The sequence below is a fragment of the Halichoerus grypus genome, chromosome 8, assembly GCF_964656455.1.
Source record: "Halichoerus grypus chromosome 8, mHalGry1.hap1.1, whole genome shotgun sequence".
Taxonomy (NCBI): Eukaryota; Metazoa; Chordata; class Mammalia; order Carnivora; family Phocidae; genus Halichoerus; species Halichoerus grypus.
In genome coordinates this window covers 4,881,141-4,900,582 of record NC_135719.1, presented here as the reverse complement: position 1 = coordinate 4,900,582, position 19,442 = coordinate 4,881,141, and the positions used below count along the sequence as shown (strand labels likewise).

The window sequence follows — 19,442 nt, the reverse complement described above, 5'->3', positions numbered from 1 at the left end:
ACAAATAATAAAATCTTTAAAAAATAAAATGAAATAAAAAATAAGAGTAAAAAAGATCTAAAGTGACAGACCAAGGTATAAACAGTGGCCATCTATGGCCTTCCTTAGCTTCTGATTTTTTTCTCCAACGAACATACATTGCTTTTACATGCCAGGGTTTTTAGGAAAAGCATTTTACTTGATCAGGAAATTATTATTTTAATTCTGCTAAAGAACAAGAGTTTTCTAGTAATTTTAAAGTTTAACTGAAAGCAGAGTACATTTTACAGTTTGATAAAGACTATCTTAAAACTAATTCAAGTGAGTTTGGGTTAAGTACTATATAAAGAAGAAAATTAGCCTCAGACTCCTACTGACTAACATCCACTTAGATTCTAAGCCAGAAACTGGCTCACTAGACACAAAATGTGCAGATGAAACTAAATTGGAATGTGTTGCAAACACCAAAAACAGTTAAGTGCAAATAGTCACATTAAAAATGAGATTCTAGTTAGAAAAAATGCAAATATATACAGAGAAAAATAATTCTTAGCTGACAACTCAGCGAGGGAAAGTGTCTGAAAACTTCTGGAGAGTGAAAGAGGACAGGTGCCAAGGGGGCCAGCTGCAAGAGTAAAAGTCAGGAGCACAGGAAGGAAGAGTCTACTCAACCATGAAAACAACAGCGAGCCCATGGAGGCAGAATAGGAACATCAAATTTGAGGCAAGGGAAACGGGGGAGTGGAGAAGCTCCCCAGGAAAGGAAAGGGATGCTAGAGGAGACCTGGGCTCTCCTCAAAGACTTGATTTGCCAACAAGACACAAATGTACCCGAGTTGCCCGCTCTGGGATGGTGTCGGGAGAGACCACTAGAGCTGTGTGAAAAAGCAGAGGTCTCCGTCTACACGCCCCGGCTTCTGTTCGACCCGCTGTCAAACCTACCCCAGCACTTCACAGCTCACGGCCCCAACACCGACTGACGGCACACTTACTCAGCGGGGAGCCTGCTTCTCCCTTTGCCTGCCGCTCCCCCTGCTTGTGCTCTCTCTCTCTCTGACAAATAATAAAATCTTTAAAAAATAAAATGGTAGGCTCTCCCTTGGCTGCCGCAGGGACCAAATATTCAACATCATCAATCTCTGAGGAGCTCGACGTGCTTGCAGTGTAATTCAACCATCATAATACTGTGACGTTAGGGGGCAAGAACTAATCCCTTTGTAGGTAAGAAAAAGTAAGACCCAAAAAGCCAAATGGGTGCAAAACAATCTCTCTCTGTCCAGAAAGAGCAAAGCTGAGGATTAAGTCATCCCCACCGCAAACTTTCTCCTTCCAAATACTTGACCACATACCAGTGTTCACCATCATCAAACCACAACACCTTCTGTAATAGACGGAACTTAGTAAGTGCGCGTCAGAGGAGGCTATAAAATAAAGTACGAATTTCTATGTGAGAATAGCGTCAGCATTAAGAGGGACTTGACTAGCAAGCTAATGTGAGGAACTACTCAAGAGAATTAACTCAACTGATAAAATTCCAAGTGATGTCGTCTCTTAACTGAGAACACAGGCCTCGCTATGTGCTAGCTCTTTCCTGACTCATTTCTGTTGGAAGGTAATGGAAAACAAGAGAGTAGGAAGGGGGAGAAGGACTCAAAGAAGAGATGTTTCGATGTTTCGCCGTCTGCAGAGCACGTGTAACCTGGCCCGCAGGTGTGTCTCAGCCCTCTTGGAGGAGCCAGGAGTAATAACTCCCCCTTTTCCTTATTAAATTAAAAACATAGTAACTAGACTACAATAAATGCAGGAGGTGGTTGAGTCTTTTTAAAAAACACCATCGAGGGGCGCCTGGGTGGCTCAGTCGTTAAGCGTCTGCCTTCGGCTCAGGTCATGATCCCAGGGTCCTGGGATCAAGCCCCGCATCGGGCTCCCTGCTCGCGGGAAGCCTGCTTCTCCCTCTCCCGCTCCCCCTGCTTGTGTTCCCTCTCTTGCTGTCTTTCTCTCTGTCAAATGAATAAATAAAATCTTAAAAAAAAAAAAAAATTAAAAAAATAAATAAATAACACCATCGACAGCTTTTTCTCAATGTACTATTTACTCCTCCAAACTACCTCCTATTACAAATACTGGAAGTTTTTTAATGTCCCTTACAAGAATATTTTGCCTGAGCTCAGCACTGCACTAGAGCTAAGCCCTGGATTACATGTGCTTTCCCACCGCCTGGTCAGACAGCTCAGTGCACAGAGTGTGTCTTCTGGAGAACAGATAGGACGAGGTAGTGACCACCTTGGGCACAAAGAACGGATTCAAATTCATGGGCCCATTACCAACATATTAAGCAGTACTTGGCAAGCTGATCTTTTAGTTTAGGGATTCTTTGCATATGCGGTAATACTAGGTATATTCTACCATATGTTCATGAGGTAAGCTTGTTACCAAAAACTGCATTGAGTAGATCCCAGTGTTGTACAGGGGGAAAATGTATATTTATAAAACAAAGAGAGAATTACCCAAAATTTAACATTCTCTCTGGGTGTTAAGGTTGCATGTGATTTTGTTTGCTATATTTACCAATTTTATACAGCATCTTATTATATGCTATGTAATAAGACTGTTATAAAATGGAGAGTCAATATATGAAAAAAAGAGCTTTTTATGATATTTTCAAATTTACAAAGGCACTGTACATAAGAAGCAGGTGGAGAAGGAAAGGAGGAATGAGACCAAAGAGAGAGGTCAGCTGAATGATTCCTACCTCTCTTCTTCTCAAAGTTTAGGATTTTATTTCTTAAAACAATGTTCAGATGAAAGAAATGAATAACAGTGCAAAAATCAGCCTGAAAACGTTCAGGGCACATTTACCAAAACACTTCATCCGTTCTGGTTGTCATTTAGTCTCATATTTAAGAACACTGTTAACACTACTAAATCAAATGATATTCACAATCAGGTATTTTAGTCTCCCCAAAAGAAAAAAGGAAATTGGAAGCTTCAGGATATTAACTGGATCTGTTATCTAGCCAGGCCTTCAAGCTGAAGGCATCTCAAGAGTCTAAAATGAAATCACCAAAAACCCTAGATTAGTAGTACCATACAGCTTAATACATTCAGAATTCTGTTAAAATTATTTTTAAAATTTAAGGAATCTATAAATGATATGTCAATGAACCTGCCCTAAAACAAGATCAACTGTTTAAAATAAAAAACTCACTCAATTTCAAAGGATTGCACATAAAAACGGGTAACTTTTGCTCTACCCAAAGCAGGGTCTGAGTGTCATTTGATTTTCTCTGATAAAATCAGGAAAAAGTTGGCTCTGCTTTGCTCACAACAGGCAGCGCTAAGAACAAACACCACAAATCCACTTGGAGAATCTGGAAAACACTGCCTGTACTGAATAAACCTTCACAATTCCAAACTAAATTTCTAAAAAAAATTAAGTTGTTCCTTCTTAGTCAATAGTAAAATGCCATTTTAAAATTATAATCTTTCAAAATATATACTGAAGTTTGAAAAAAAAAAAAAAAAGAGCAGTCCCATCTTTACTTCACCAATGAAGAAAGAACTCTTTTAAACTAGAGTGTTTATGGGGATTTTCATAAAGCAACAGTTGAGGGCGCCTGGGTGGCTCAGTCAGTTAAGCGTCTGCCTTCGGCTTAGGTCATGATCTCAGGGTCCTGGGATCGAGTCCCGCACTGGGCTCCCTGCTCAGAGGGGAGCCTGCTTCTCCTTCTCCCTCTGTCCCTCCCCCCTGCTCTCTCTCACACGTGCAAATAAATAAAATCTTTAAAAAAAAAAAAAGCAACAGTTGATAGTTCCCTCTTCTCTAAGTGGAGAAAATAAATTACTTTAGAGGGTGGGGTAAGAATAAGATAATATTTATTTAGGGTTCCTTCATTCTCAAGAACCTAGAATCACTATCTCATTGTTTTCCTTCCCCTCCGTGTGTCCTCTAGGACACCTACCTTTTCCTTCATTTCTTTCTTTCCTTCCCTCCTGAATGTTTTCCTTAACTAGAAATACTACCGATTTGTAAGGGAGGGGGTGAGGAATATGGAGCTGGACAGGGAAGCATAGGCTCAGAACTCACAGATCTTATAATTCATCTTCCTAAACCTCTTAATATTTGCAGATAAGGAGATAGACCCAGAGAGGTGAAATTCTTTGCTCATTGTTATGCCCCACCTCCAGGTGATTCTAAAGGTTTTACATATGTCCCTTCTAACTCTAAAATGCAAGAGTCTATGTTTAAAAGAGTAACTTAGATTTTAGAAATTTTCTTTGGAATTTAGGGGTGTCTGGCGGGCTCAGTCAGTGGAGTGTGTAACTCTTAATCTTGGGGTTGTGAGTTTGAGTCCCATGTTGGGTGTAGAGATTACATAAAATCTTAAAAGAATTTTTCTTTGGAATTTGAAAAAGTTGATAAATTTATTCTTATTGGATATGTCTGTTAGATTGCCATAAAGTTTTTTTTTTTTTTTTAAGGATTAGGGAGGGCTACCTCATCAATTACATTAGAAGATTTTTTTGGGATCAACCTTTATGTCGTTTTTTGGGGGGTGATACACAGGGCTATGGATCTGGATGGGAAGTAAAAGGAAATCAGGGCAAACTTCGAGAAAAAGCTTCAGAGAAATAAATGAATTAATAAATAACTCTTTAGCTTTCCAAATGTTCACTAAACCTTCAGACATTTATAAAAATGGATTGGAAGAAGGACTTAGGCATTCCCCACTCTTCTTAATCTTCAGGTTATCAAAATTAAACACTGCAAACACTAAAACATGAAAAGATCTTAAAACAGGGAAGACATAGTTTGCACATACTTTTCATGAATCTTCAAGACTCGGTGAACTATAGGAATCTCTCTTCCTTCTATCCTAAAAACAACAATTTCTCCCACTCGGATGGGATCTTCAACTCGATTTGTTAAAAAGAGAAGATCTCCTCTATGAAATGCTGGTTCCATGCTGCCACTAGGAGGGAGAGAAGAATATAATAGAAAACAAAGTGTGAGATTAAATTTACTTTCAAAATTACATATTCAACAAAACAATCACAAATATCACCCCTGGAGTATACTCAATACTTTAACAAATGTATCAGCATTGATGTGTGTTGTTCCCAAAATATGGTTTCCACAGACTAATGCGTTATACACAAGTTTCTTTGGTTATTAGCCTTAACTGACTAGATCCGTTTCAAGCATTACTATTCAAAGGAACTTAAATCTTGAAAAGGGCAATGTTACTAATTCCTTAACCTTTTAAAATTTCAAGTGACAAATGGAATATAAAAGAATGAACTTTATAATCACTGCCCTTATTCTCACCTCATCTGAAAACGCTAAACATTCAAATATTCAAATGAGAACTGGATCGTCTTCTGCCATTTATGAAGATAGAGACCAAGATGACCTTACAGTTTTGATTCATTAGGAAGGAAAAACAGCTCATAAAGTCAAAGAATAGTCAGCTACAGAGATAATGCTTCTGTTATCAACTTACTTATTTTAAAAAGAAAAACAAGAAAGAAAATCAACAACAAATGCAGAGATTTTTGTTTAAGAATTTCAGAAATGAGGAAAGGCTTCAATTCCATGGTAATTAGTGAGGATAAACTTCTGGAGTCTTCTCACCTTCTCCCCTGTTCTACCCTATACCAAGTTTTTCAAAAATCCTAAGATATTTGCACTAATTAATGAAACTTTTCTTGCTATGAAGAAGTAGCCCATCAGTATTATTTTCTGAAACTCAAGCTCCAGTTTTTAATAATAGATTTAGTAAGAAAAATAGACAGATAAGGGTTAAAATCCAATATAGGAATAATGACAAAGTCCAAACACTTCTGTATAAGACTCTGGTACCTCAACATAGGGGAAAATGGCAGTCGTTCCCAAACTTGTTAGAATCACCTGAGGAACTTAAAAAAAAAAAAATCCCAGAGTCTAGGTTGTAGCTCTAGCCATCTAAATCAGAATGCCTGGGGATGGGAGGCAGACATCAGTATTTTGTAAAGACCCCAAGTGACTCTAATATACAGCAAAAAAGACCCCAGGTGACTCCAATATATAGCAATATATAGGGAACCACTGGGGACACGGATTTTCAGTACACGTTTATTCTTAAAACTTTTGTTAAGGTTCTTCAGGGGCAAGGAGTTCCCTTTTTCAGAAGATGTTCAGGCAGAAGACAGGACACGTGTTTGGTGAAAATATTAGAGAAAGTATTCTAAACCTGTAGTTTTCAAGTTTTTACTTTGGTTTTTAAAATCAGTGACATCCTTTGTTCAAATAAAACCTTGCTTGAAAATTGTATCAGGGCGCCTGGGTGGCTCAGTCGTTAAGCATCTGCCTTCAGCTCAGGTCATGATCCCAGGGTCCTGGGAATGAGCCCCGCATCGGGCTCCCTGCTCAGCGGGGAGTCTGCTTCTCCCTCTCCCACTCCCCCTGCTTGTGTTCCCTCTCTCGCTGTGTCTCTCTCTGTCAAATAAATAAATAAAATCTTTAAAAAAAAAAAAAAGAAAATTATATCAATAAAACAGATAAAAGCTGAGCTGCTACGGTTTAATGACTCATTTTTATTGAGCACTTACTGTGTACAAAGTGCCATTCTAAGTTTTTTTTTAAACAATCTTCAGAATAACTCTATGATGTAGATACTCTTATTATCCTAACTTTATAGACAAGGAGATTGAGGCTTAGAAAGTTGTAAAGTTATAAATCAAAAAAATGTTAAAGGTGAGATTTGAGCAGGGAGTCCAACAGAATCCACTCTCACTGTGCTAACCTGCCTCTAAGCCACTCTAGAATTTTCAGCAGGGAGTATCATAATCACATTTACATTTAAGAAACATCACTTCGGAAGGTACAGAATATGTAGAGGACATTTAAATATTTATTGAATTAATGAGTAAACTAGGAAAGATCAGAAGGTAGACTGACTGGAGACCAGCTGTCCAGGCTATTATTTATAATTGAATTCTTGGCAATCATTAAAAGTGTTATTAAAAAGATGGACACAGGAGAATCATAAGGGGACACAAAGAAAAGGATGCACATACAGAATTACTTAATCACGTAAGAAGTAATATACATGAAAAAAGAGACTAAAATATTAATAGTGATTCTATCCCAGAACTATGGGTGACTTCATTCCATTTAGATTTTTTCTGTGTTTTCAACATTTCATGTACTGAAAATATACTTTTTCTGATTATAAAAGCATATTTTTAAAGGTCACTACAACAGCCCAGGCAGGAAATGAGGAGGGCCTGTAATAGAACAGCAGCATGGAAGACAACTATAAAAGAGTAGAAGAGAAAGAGAAAATGACAAATTTGATGGCCTATCGGATAGGACAGAAAGGGGTGATCGAAGATGACTCCTGGATTTTTAACCATGGCAACAGAGCAGATGCCAGTGACAGTCACAGAAACAGGAGGAAGAAGAATAGGTATGTGGGAAAAGGAGATGAATTTTACTTTTATTACATGGAATTTCAAGTGCCCGGTCAACATTCAGATGGAGATGTCCAGTGTAGGGTGAAAACAAGAGTCTAGATTTCAGGGAAGAAAGCTGGATGGAAATAAAAAGATTTAAAAATTCAGATACAGATGGGGTTAAAAACAGTGTGCAGTGGGGCACCTGGGTGGCTCAGTTGGCTAAGCATCTGACTCTTGATTCAGGCTCAGGTCATGATCTCAGGGTCATGGGATCAAGCCCCGTGTTGGGCTCTGTGCTCAGCAAGGAGCCTTCTGCTTCGGATTCTCTCTCTCCTTCTCCTTCTGCCCCTCCCCCACCCTGCATGCGCATGCTCGCTCTCTCTCTCTCAAATAAATCTTAAAAACAAAAACAGAACAGTGGGCAGTGAGAGAACTTTTAAAGAAATACACTGGGGGACACTTTTTAAACATTAAATAAATTATTAGTAAACTTTTTACCACTGCCTAAATTTTTAAAATTAATACATCAATTGTAAATTTTATAAGAATTTATATATAAACCACTTAAATATTTTTAAACTGACTTCAGCTCTATAAAGGGGAAAATAAGTTTTGAATGTTTGCTGAAACTCCAGTTAAAAAAATAAATAAGAAAGTACTTGTCTTTACCTGAAACTAATATAGCATTATGTGTTAAATATTGGCATTTAAAAAATATTTTTAAAAAAAGTTATTTGTCTTTATCCCCAGTGACTTCACAAAAGTCCTAAAAGTGGATTCTCAGTTAACCTGAATCCTCTGAGGCATATTTAGTTCCAGGTAATAAATTATATTCCTCGAAGTTACATGAAACCCAGGCCACCTGGTTTTACTTGGCCACCCAATCATGTCCAGTACCTTTGTCTAATGACTGCTCCTTCTAGTCTTGACCAGATTTTCTTCCACTAGGACCTGGTCTCTTTTAATTTCCTTTCTTTATTCCACATCAGTAATCAGAAAAACTTAGTCTATAAATAAACCTACCTGCGAAATAACTTGTCCAAACACCACTTTTAAGCCCCAACTGATATTTTAGATTTTCCAGCCGTAGCAGAAGTGAACTGTTTCCAGGACCACAGTGTTGAACAGGTCCTCAGTCGAATCCCCTGTTCACTCCAACATCCCCAGTTTACAGGTCATTAGATTGTCCTTAAGCATCTCCAGTGAAGGGAACTCAATCTGAAATAATCCCAGAAGAATCTCTAAAAGAAGCCTCCCTGGGCTCTCTACACCTTTTCCCCACGGTGCCAATTAGTGTGACTTCTCTTTCTGTTAGTGTTTGAAACTGAAGCTCTCCACTGAATTTAAAACTGTCTGGGAACTTGGGGCCACATCTCTGTACTCCCAGAGTAGTACATTAAATGCTTTCCCAGCTAATAAAATACATACATGCCTTTGGATCTCTAAAATTACAGTTGGATGTGTTCATTAATAAACACAGAACAAAGGTATGAGTAAGAGTAGGAGTAAGGTAAGAGTAGGACACTGGAGACCCAGTGCCTTGCTGCTGGAACCACTTGTTGCTGAAGTACTTATATCCCAAGATGACAGTGAAGGAATCAAACTGATCTTGTTAAGAGTAATGTACTATTATCTACACTCTAGATGATGATTTATTTTATATTTATACACTGTTATCTCCAGAAAAGATTTGAAATAGCTTATATAATTAAGCCCCAAATTAGACAGAACTATAATGATTCAATTAAACCAAGTGGTAATTCTCCAAAAAGGAGTTAGTTACTAAATTTGGTTTTTAAATCACTAGAGTATGAGTTCAAGGGTAGAGAAGGAAGTATGGGGGGCAAAGATTCAGTACTGTCACTTTAAGAGGCAGCATTAATATCTTCAAAATTTCTGAAGTCTGTTTAGAAGTGATATTTAAAGGTCAGCAGGAAACATGGAAATAATTAGTGATGCTTCTGTACTGACACTGAGAACATGCTGCAGAAAAACTCTTAATTCATGGAGATGATACCTAATCTAGCAAACTAACAACTAAATAGCAGCCCTGATGAATCAAAATGAAGAATGTAAGAAGACAGAATTATTTCAGGAAAATACAGTACATTGAAACACTTTCTTACAAGATGTGCCAAAAATAAAACTCACATAGTAAACGTTTTGTAGAAACGTTTTGTAGAAAAGTCATGAGCCCTTTGGGGTCTGAATTCTAAGTGCCTAACAAGGCTGCGCATTTCTCACAGTTGAAAAATAGTAACCGATTTTCTTTCAGGCCCTCTTCTGGGAAAGCATAGTTTCTAGAGGAATAATACAATAGTTACTTAATTTCTCAATTTATCTCTCAAGTAATGCCATGTAATTCTATGCCTGGAAAAGAAAAATTGTTACCTGAGCACCACTACAATTGGACTTTCACTTCCAGTTATGACCATTAGCCCCTTCCAGATCATTAGTGCCGAGGAGACAATCATTCCAAAATTTAGGACTTGGTAATACAGCTGTAAGAACAAAAGAGAAGAAATGAGATCCATAATTATCCCCACTCAAGAAAGCAACTGAGAGTAGTATCAATTTAAAAGTTTCAAAAAAAAAAAAACAAAACAAAACACCAAACAACAAAACCGTTTCAGGTAGTACTATTAGGACAGCTGAAGTTCTGAGACATTCTTTAAAGTAGTGTAATAATTATGCCATCAGCATCCCAGCACAGCCTCCTAGCCCCCAATGACCCTTCTCCTGTTTGGTCACTCAGCGCGCTACCCTTACATAATAACTTATGTTCAAAACTTTTCACAGACGTTATTTCATTTAGGCTTCACCACAATTCACCTTAAGTTCAATCACATCCGTGATACACACCACTGCTTCTCAATTCCTCTAGGACTAACTGTTCTACAACGTTTATCCCTTGAGAACAATGGGCTATTCGCGGCATTTAACCCCCTCCCTCATCTTACAGTTGAGGAAACTTAGTCTCAGAGGAAATGACTGTGCGAAAGTCATATAGCTTGTTAGTCACATCATTAGGACTTGAAAGCCAGCCTTTTCTGTCTTACTACTCGACAAATTGTAAGATTCTACTGCAATAAGCAGATATGATACCAGAAAGGCATTTCAAGTGAGAGAAATAATGTGAGCTAATTGTGTTGAACTAAGGCGGATAAGAGGATGATTGACTGGGACGCCTGGGTGGCTCAGTCGTTGAGCGTCTGCCTTCAGCTCAGGTCATGATCCCAGGGTCCTGGGATCAAGCCCCGCATCAGGCTCCTTGCTCTGCAGGAAGCCTGCTTCTCCCTCTCCCGCTCCCCCTGCTTGTGTTCCCTCTCTCGCTGTGTCTCTGCCAAATAAATAAATAAAATCTTGGAAAGAAAAAAAAAAAAAAGAGGATGATTGACTCATTTTTGTTATTTTAAAAAATAAATGTGCATGTGGACATTCTGCAAGACAACTGTTCTAGTCTTCAAAAATTCAATGTCATGAAAATAAAGGTGGGAGACTGTTCTAGATCCAAAAGGACTACAGAGACATAACCAAATGTAATGTATAAACTTTGATTGGATCTTGGTTCAAAAGAACAAAATATATATAAGAAAAAAATCCCAACTATAAAAGACATTTTGGGGGGTGCCTGGCTGGCTTAGTTAGTAGAGCAGCTTGCAACTGTTGATCTCGGGGTCACGAGTTCGAGCCCCACACTGGGCATAGAAATTACTTAAAAAAAAAAAAAGAAGATGTTTTGGGGTCAATTGGAAACTCAAATATGAAATGATAGTAGGAAATTAGTGTTAATTTTCTTAGGTGTGATAACAGTACTATGGTTATGTTAGATACTGCATGCTAGTAGTAGTTAGCCAATTGTAGTCGTTAGGGGTGAACTGTCGTATCTGCAACCCATATCAAATGATTCAGAAAAAAAAATTATATGCACACATAAGTACACAGAGAGCAAATATGGCAAAATGTTAACAACTGTTGAATCTATGTGGTAGCTTACAGGTGTTTGTATACTATTCTTTCAATTTTTTTCAGTTTTACTGATATATAATTGACAAATAAAAATGTAAGATTGAACTCAAAACCCTGAGATCAAGAGTTGCATGTTCTACCAACTAAGCTAGTCAGGTGCCCCCAAAGTGTAAGATATTTAAAGTGTATAACATGAGGGGGTGCCTGGGTGGCTCAGTTGGTTAACTGTCTTAACTCTTGATTTCGGCTCAGATCACGATCTCAGGGTCCTGGGATTGAGCCCCACGCCAGGCTCTGTGCTGGGAGTGGAGCCTGCTTGGGATTCTCTCTCTTCCTCTCCCTTTGCCCCTCCCCACCCCTCTCCTCTCTCAAATAAATAAGTGGATCTTTAAAGAAAAAAAAAGTATATGACATGAGGATCTGATATATGTATACCCTGTGAAAGGGTTCCCCCATGGAGTTCATTAACATATCCACCACCTCGCATAACTGCCCCTTCTGGCGGGGGGCGGGGTGGGGGGGGAGGTTGGGTCTTTTAATTTTTCTTGAAACAAAGGTATAGAAAAAACTGGAAGAACATAAATATGTGAGTGGTTACATCTGGGGCTACAATACTAGCCAATTTTGTGTCATTTTGTTTATCTGTATTTTCTACTTTTACAAATCATTTTTATTTCTATCGAAATATAATTCAAAAACCAGCAATTATCCTGGTCATGGGAGGCCGCCCAGCAATCATTTTTGTCTCTTTTAGCTATTTCTTGTGCTTTTTACCCTCATCCTTCTAAAAACTAATTGTCACTCCTATTTTTATAAATTTGGAACATCATCCATTAACTACCTATTATGGTAAGAATTTTAGCTCTGGAAGGATACACAAGAAACTGGGGACAGTGGCTGTCTCTGAAAGAGGAATCAGCAGTTGAGGTGAAACCAAAATACTTTCCGGTACATACGCTTCACGTTTTTTTTAAGTTTATTTTCTTAAGTCCATGTTAATGGCCAGAATATTATTTTTCTGGCACTCCAATGAAGTATGACACACTCTATTCGATATAATCAATGTCGCCCTCAAAGGACGAAAATAATGAACATTTTCTAACAGACACAAATATTTCCTATTCTTTGAGTAATGGAGTAGTATGAGCATACGGGTATAATCTGATACCTAGTTTGACATTCCTCTGGGGACATTTCCTTCCATTTACAGGTGAGGAAACTGAGGCACAGAAAGGCTAAGTGATATGCTCATAGCTGCACAGCTATTGGCAGGCAGAGCAGTAACTATTAGAACTCACGTCTCCTAAATTCTACCTCTTCAAGATGGTAGTTTTTTTTTTTTAAGATTTTATTTATTTATTTGAGAGAGACTGAGAGACAGAGAGCATGAAAGGGCAGAGGGTCAGAGGGAGAAGCAGACTCCCTGCTGAGCAGGGAGCCTGATGTGGGACTCGATCCCGGGACTCCAGGATCATGACCTGAGCCTAAGGCAGTCATTTAACCAACTGAGCCACCCAGGCACCCCAAGATGGTAGCTTTTTAAAAGATAAAAAAAATGGTCCTGTTACTCAGAAAACAGAATTGAGGAAGTGGAGTGGGAGAGGTCAAAAGTAGGAAAACTAATTTCTAAGAAGTAATTCTGGTCAACCAGTGGATAAGCAGACAGGAATTCAGCTGAAGGCGCTACTTTCCAAGCTTTCGATCCTGAAAAGTTACCTACAGTACTGCACCCCAATCCTGAACCTCTGAGGGAAGGGCCGTGAGATTCCACATAAGCTACCAAATATAAAATATAGCTCCATGATTCCTTACCTGGGGGTCAGATAGGTTTCATATTTAAAAATTGGCCAGATTTTGAAAAGGTAACCCTTGCAAGTACACACATTTACATAACACCCCTAGCACAGTCTATGGCAATATCCCATAATCAAGCATGTTCATATTTCTGCAGCAAAACTTTAAAAATTCACACTGAAATAATTAAATCTAAAAACAGCTACATGTCAATCAGTTCAGGTCTGTTTCGTTGATGAAAATCTTTCCATTTTCAGAAAGGTACTGACGTAGCATTGTCAGAACAGGTGTGGGATATCTAATAACTATTCTTTAAAAGAAAAGCGAAAGACAAAAATTACAACTTTCTAGGTCCCTGCAAGGAGGCCACTATTCTACCCATAATTAGCCTTCTCTTTTCCCTCAGACTTGTAATACTACCTTTCACTACAGAGTCATTGTTGTGAAATTTATCTAATCACTAAAATCACCCCCATCATTCTTATTAGTGAGAAAGAGGTTAAAAGTCCCTCACTATGTACAACCGGTATGTTCCTTAAAATGTGCCTACTTGCATACTGCGAAGTCAGTCTGTGAGCCCAAACCTACACAGAAGCACGCTATTTGCTGAAACAAATACTCTATCTGAGCAAAAGTCTGAAAAATGTCATATTCTTCTCCCTTTCTTTTCTCCCCTTTTTCCTACCAACAGTCTTTATTCAAAAGACAAACACATTGCCTCCCTAGCTCCTCCTTTCTTTACCACTACATCTGAATACTTATGAATATACATGATACAAAAAGGGCTGTCTCCTTCTGGTATTAGCAGAAATAAGGTGGCAGCTACCTAACCTCATACCATTTGGCAACATCATGCTAACTATTAATAAGACATTGTGACATATGTAGGAGAACAACCACAGAAGTGAATAGCTCTCTTATTGTTTCTAAGAAGTGACTGGAACAATACGCTCTTCAATGCTCAAGGTGAAACTAGAAAAGAATGTTATTAAAACCAATCAAAGCAGTGCCTTGGGTGGCTCAGTTGGTTAATCGTCTGCCTTCAGCTCAGGTCAGGATCTTGGGGTCCTGGGATCGAGCCCCACGTCAGGCTCCCTGCTCAGGGGGGAGCCTGCTTCTCCCTCCGCCTCTGCTCCTCCCCCTGCTCATGCTCTCTCTCTCTCTCAATTAAATAAAATCTTAAAAAAAAAAAAAAGCAGAGCTCTTGGTAAGTATGGTACAGGGATTTGTGTGTGCTATTTTATTTTTGCAGTTTTAGGAAGCAGAACCCTCCCCTACAAGTTTTGTGACAATTTAAAATACACTGTAGGGGCACCTGGGTGGCTCAGCTGGTGAAGCGTCTGCCTTCAGCTCAGGTCATGATTCCAGGGTCCTGGGATCGAGCCCCACATCGGGCTCCTGGCTCAGCGAGGAGCCTGCTTCTCCCTCTCCCTCTGCCTCTCTCCCTGCTCATGGTTTCTCTCTCTCTATCTCTGTGTCTCAAATGAATAAATAAAATCTAAAAAAAAAAATAAAAAAAGTAAAAATAAAAATAAAATACACTGTAAGTAATAAGTAACAAGAGAAAATTCAGCAAAATAAAAGCTGACAAATTTAACAGCCATAATTTGGAAGTTATGCACTGATAACTATATAGTTATCAAATACACCATTATATTTCCTATTCTTGCAAGAGATATTTGAAGTTCAACACATAGGTTATTTTCATAGAAGTCACACTTCCAGCAATCAAGCAAAGACAGAAGTGACCATGGAAGCAAAAATGTGTCTCAGAGCTACAAAATTGCAGTTGGCCTAAGTTTTCAACTCTTATCTTAAGACCTCAGACTAGGAGATTCATCAATCCATAACCACAATTCTCCTGCTTCTTAACTCACAAAAGAGGAAGCGATTAGAAGCTGGGGTATTAGAGGCAGATACCTTGACAGCAGCTAGAAGTAAAACTGATGGTGTTGGAAAAACATGCAGGGAGCATGTTCAGAATATCTGCCGTTATTATGGCCCAATAAAGTCACTGATAGTCCCAGTGATGATCTTAAATGATAATAACAAAACAAAAAATCCTGAATAGTCTAAACAATAATATCAATAACAGTAAGACAAGTTTCATTTAAAAAAATCTGTTAAATCTTTTGGGATGCCTGGGTGGCTCAGTCGTTAAGCGTCTGCCTTTGGCTCAGGTCACGCTCTCAGGGTCCTAGGATCAAGCCCCGCATTGGGCTCCCTGCTCAGCAGGGAACCTGCTTCTCCCTCTCCCTCTGCCCCTCTCCCCTGCTTGTGCTCTCTTGCTCACTCTCTCTCAAATAAATAAAATCTTTAAAAAAAAATTGGGGGGGCACATGGGTGGCTCAGTTGGTTAAAGCGGTTGCCTTCAGCTCAGGTCATGACCTCAGGGTTCTGGGATCAAGCCCTGCATCAGGCTCTCTGCTCAGCGGGGAGTCTGCTTCTCCCTCTCCCTCTGCCTGCGGCTCCCCCCTGCTTGTGCTCTCTCTCTCTCTGTGTCAAATAAATAAAATCTTAAAAAAAAATTTTTTTTTTAAAAGATAATTGACTAAAGCAAAAATAGGGGCACCCGGGTGGAGCAGTCGGTTGGACATCCAACTCTTGGTTTTGGCTCAGGTCGTGGTCTCAGGGTCGTGGATCCAGCCCTGCTTGGGCTCTGCACTCAGCACAGAGTCTGTTTGGGATTCTCTTTCCCTCTCTTTCTGCCCCTCCCCAGCTTGTGTGTGCTTTCTCTCTCAAATAAATAAATAAATCTTAAAAAAAATAAAGCAAAATAACAATCAGGTATTGTGGCAACATGTACAGAAGTAAAATATACAATAGCACAAAGGCTAGAAGAGGGGAAATAGAAATATATGACTGTAATGCTCTCATGGTATTCATGAAGTCATTCAACATAAGTTGAAGATAGACTAAGATAAGTTAAAAAAAAAAAAATACATGATGGGGCACCTGGATGGCACACTCGGTTAACCATCCGACTCTTGGTTTTGGCGTGGGTCATGATCTCGGGGTCATGAGATGGAGCCCTGCATGGGGCTCTGCTTGGGACTCTCTCTGCCCAACCCCTTCGTGCTCTCTCTCTCTCTCTAGAATAAATAAATCTTAAAATAAAAACCACATGATAAACCTTAAAGCAAACAAATAAGGTATACCTAACAATATAACAAAAGAAATAAAATGGAAACATTAAAAAAAAAATTCAACTAATCCAAAATAGGTAAAACAAGAGGAATGGGGAACAATAAACAAAAGGGAGAAATAAAAAAATTAAGATGGGAGATTCTTAAACACATTAATAATCACATAAAATATAAATGACCTAGGGGCGCCTGGGTGGCTCAGTCATTGAGCGTCCGCCTTCAGCTCAGGTAGTGATCCCCGGGTCCAGAGATCAAGCCCTGCATCGGGCTCCCTACTCGGAGGGAAGCCTGCTTCTCCCTCCCCCACTCCCCCTGCTTGTGTTCCCTCTCTCGCTGTGTCTCTGTCAAATAAAAAAATAAAATCTTTAATAAATAAATAAATAAATGACCTAAATATTATACTTAAAAGGTAAGTATTGTCCAATTAGATTAGAAAAAAAAAAAGCTCAATTATACATTGCCTACAAGAAATGCACTCTAGGGGCGCCCGGGAGGCTCAGTCGTTAAGCGTCTGCCTTTGGCTCAGGTCATGATCCCAGAGTCCTGGGATCGAGCCCCGCATCAGGCTCCCTGCTCCATGGGAAGCCTGCTTCTCCCACTTCTCCTGCTTGTGTTCCCTCTCTCGCTGTGTCTCTCTCTGTCAAATAAATAAAATCTTTAAAAAATAAAAAAAAGAAATGCACTCTAAATATAGATACAAATATTGTAAAAGTAAAAAGACAGGAAAACACATCATGCTAATATTAATCAAAAGAAAACTAAAGATAAGACAGACGGATGGAGTGGTTATGTTAATAAATACCACACAAAGCAGATTTTATAGTAAATAATATTACAAGAATCTGAGGGTCATTTCATAAAGAGGTGAGTTCACCATTAAGACATAATCCTAAATATTTATGCAACTAATAACTTCAAAACACAGGAAGCAAATACTGACAGAACTGCAAGTAGAAACATACAAGTCCACAGTTATGGTTAGAAATTTCCAAACCCCGGGACACCTGAGTGGCTGTCAGTTAAGCATCTGCCTTCGGCTCAGGTCATGATCCCAGGGTCCTGGCATTGAGCCCCACATCAGGCTCCTTGCTCAACAGGGAGCCTGTTTTTCCCTCCCTGTCTCCCTCTGCCTGCTGCTCCCCCTCCTTGTGTGCGCGTGCACTCTCTCTCTCTGACAAATAAATAAATAAAATCTTTTAAAAAAAAGAAATTTCCAAACCTCTCTATCAATAATTGATACAGCAAGACAGAAAATCATTAAAGATAGAGAAAATTTGAACACTTCTAAACAATTTCACCTAATTGGTATTTACAGAACATTTCGCCTAACAGTAGATACACATTCCTTTTAAGTATACATAGAACGTTTACCAAGATAGACCATATTCAGGACCACAAAATAAGTCTTAATAAATAGAAAAGGATTTGAATTATGCCAAGTAATAGTATTCTCCAATCACGATGGAATGAAAACAGAAATCAGTAACAGAAAGATATCTGAAACACCCCCCCCCAATATTTAAAAATCAAATAACAGGCTTCTAAATAACCCATGGTAAAAGAAGAACTCAAAAAAGAAAGTATTTTGACCTGAATAAAAATGAAAAGACATTAAAATCTGTGGGATGCACCTAAAATGCTACACAGAAGGAATTTTATAGCAGTAAGGCCTATATTAAGAAAAAAAGAAAAGTCTCAAATTACATGTTGTATTTTTGTTTACACTCAGTTCAAATTATTTTGTAACTTCTCTTGTGATTCTCCTTTGACCCATGGGTTATTTAGAAATTGTTTAATTTCCAAATATTTGTAAACTTCCTAATTTAAGCTTCTTCCTTAAAACACTAGAAAAAGCAAATGAAACCCAACATAACTCACTCAAAATGAACACTGAAAATAAGAGGAGGGGCGTCTGGGTGGCTCAGTCAGTTAAGCACCTGCCTTTGGCTCAGGTCATGATCCTGGAGTCCCAGAATCGAGCCCAGGGATAGAACCCCATGTCAGGCTCTCTGCTCAGGGATAGCCTGCTTCTCCCTCTCCCTCTGCCCCAGCCCCCTTGCTTGTGTGCTTGCACTCTCTCGCTCATGCTCTCTCAAATAAATAAAATCTTAAAAAACAAAAATAGAAAAATCAGCAAGGATATAGAAAACCTGAATACCACCAACAAACTAAACATCTAGAAAACACTCCACTCAACACAGCAGAATACACATTCTTTTCAAACACATGAAGCATTCTCCAGAGACCAGGCCGTTGTCATATAAAAAAGAGCCTCAAGTTTTAAAAGATTGTAATCATACAAACTATGGTCTCCAACCACAATGGAATCAAATTAGAAATCAGCACTGGAAAGAAATGTGGAAAATCCACAGATATTCAGAAATTAAACAATATTTTTCTAGATAATCCATGGGTCAAAAAAGAGATCACAAGGGAAATCAAAATATTTTGAGAACTGAGTGTAAACAAAAACAACATATCAAAATTTATGAAATGTAGCTAAAGCACTGCTTGGAGGGAAATTTATAGCTTTAAATACATATATTAGAAAAGATCTTAAATCAATAACCCACGATTCCACTTTAAGAAACTAGAAAAAACAGCAAAAGCAACCAGGAAAAGGAAATATAGTTTAGATCATAAATCAATGAAGTAGAAAACATATAAACAATAGAGAAAAAAATCAATAGAAGTCAAATTCGGAGATGGAAAGGAGAAGGGTGGTTGCCAAGGGGCTGGGGTGAAGGGAGAATGGGGAGCTTTTAATGGGTACAGAACTTTAATTCTGCAAGATGAAGAGTCCTGGAGATTGGCTGTACAACGTTAATGTACTTGACACTAATGTACCTGACACTACCGAACTCTACACTTTAAAAAATGGTTGAGACAATACATTTTATGTGTATTTTATCAGAGTTTTTAAAAATTATGCTAAATGAAAGCAGGCTGCTGCAAAAGATTACATTTTGGATGATTCCATTTATACAAACTATCCAGCTAAGGCAAATTCTAAAAGACAGAAAGCAGATTAGCAGATGCCCGGGGCTGGGAACGGGAACAGCCTCAACTGTAAAAGTGCACAAAGGATCTTTCTGGAATGATGGAAATGTCTTA

General features: G+C 38.6%; 1 protein-coding gene across 3 annotated transcripts in view; it reads right to left on the bottom strand.

The window, feature by feature from the left end:
* The window catches only part of SEC11A (SEC11 homolog A, signal peptidase complex subunit), a 66,176-nt gene that overhangs the window by 9,194 nt on the left and 37,540 nt on the right, over positions 1-19,442 (bottom strand). For all 3 annotated transcript variants that reach the window (XM_036082929.2, XM_036082911.2, XM_036082904.2), the window contains 2 exons: positions 9,811-9,920; positions 4,803-4,952 (listed from right to left, as the gene is read on the bottom strand). In XM_036082929.2, the coding sequence (XP_035938822.1) occupies positions 4,803-4,952; positions 9,811-9,893 (233 nt within the window). In that variant the 5' untranslated portion in view covers positions 9,894-9,920. The remainder of the gene's footprint in view (positions 1-4,802; positions 4,953-9,810; positions 9,921-19,442) is intronic.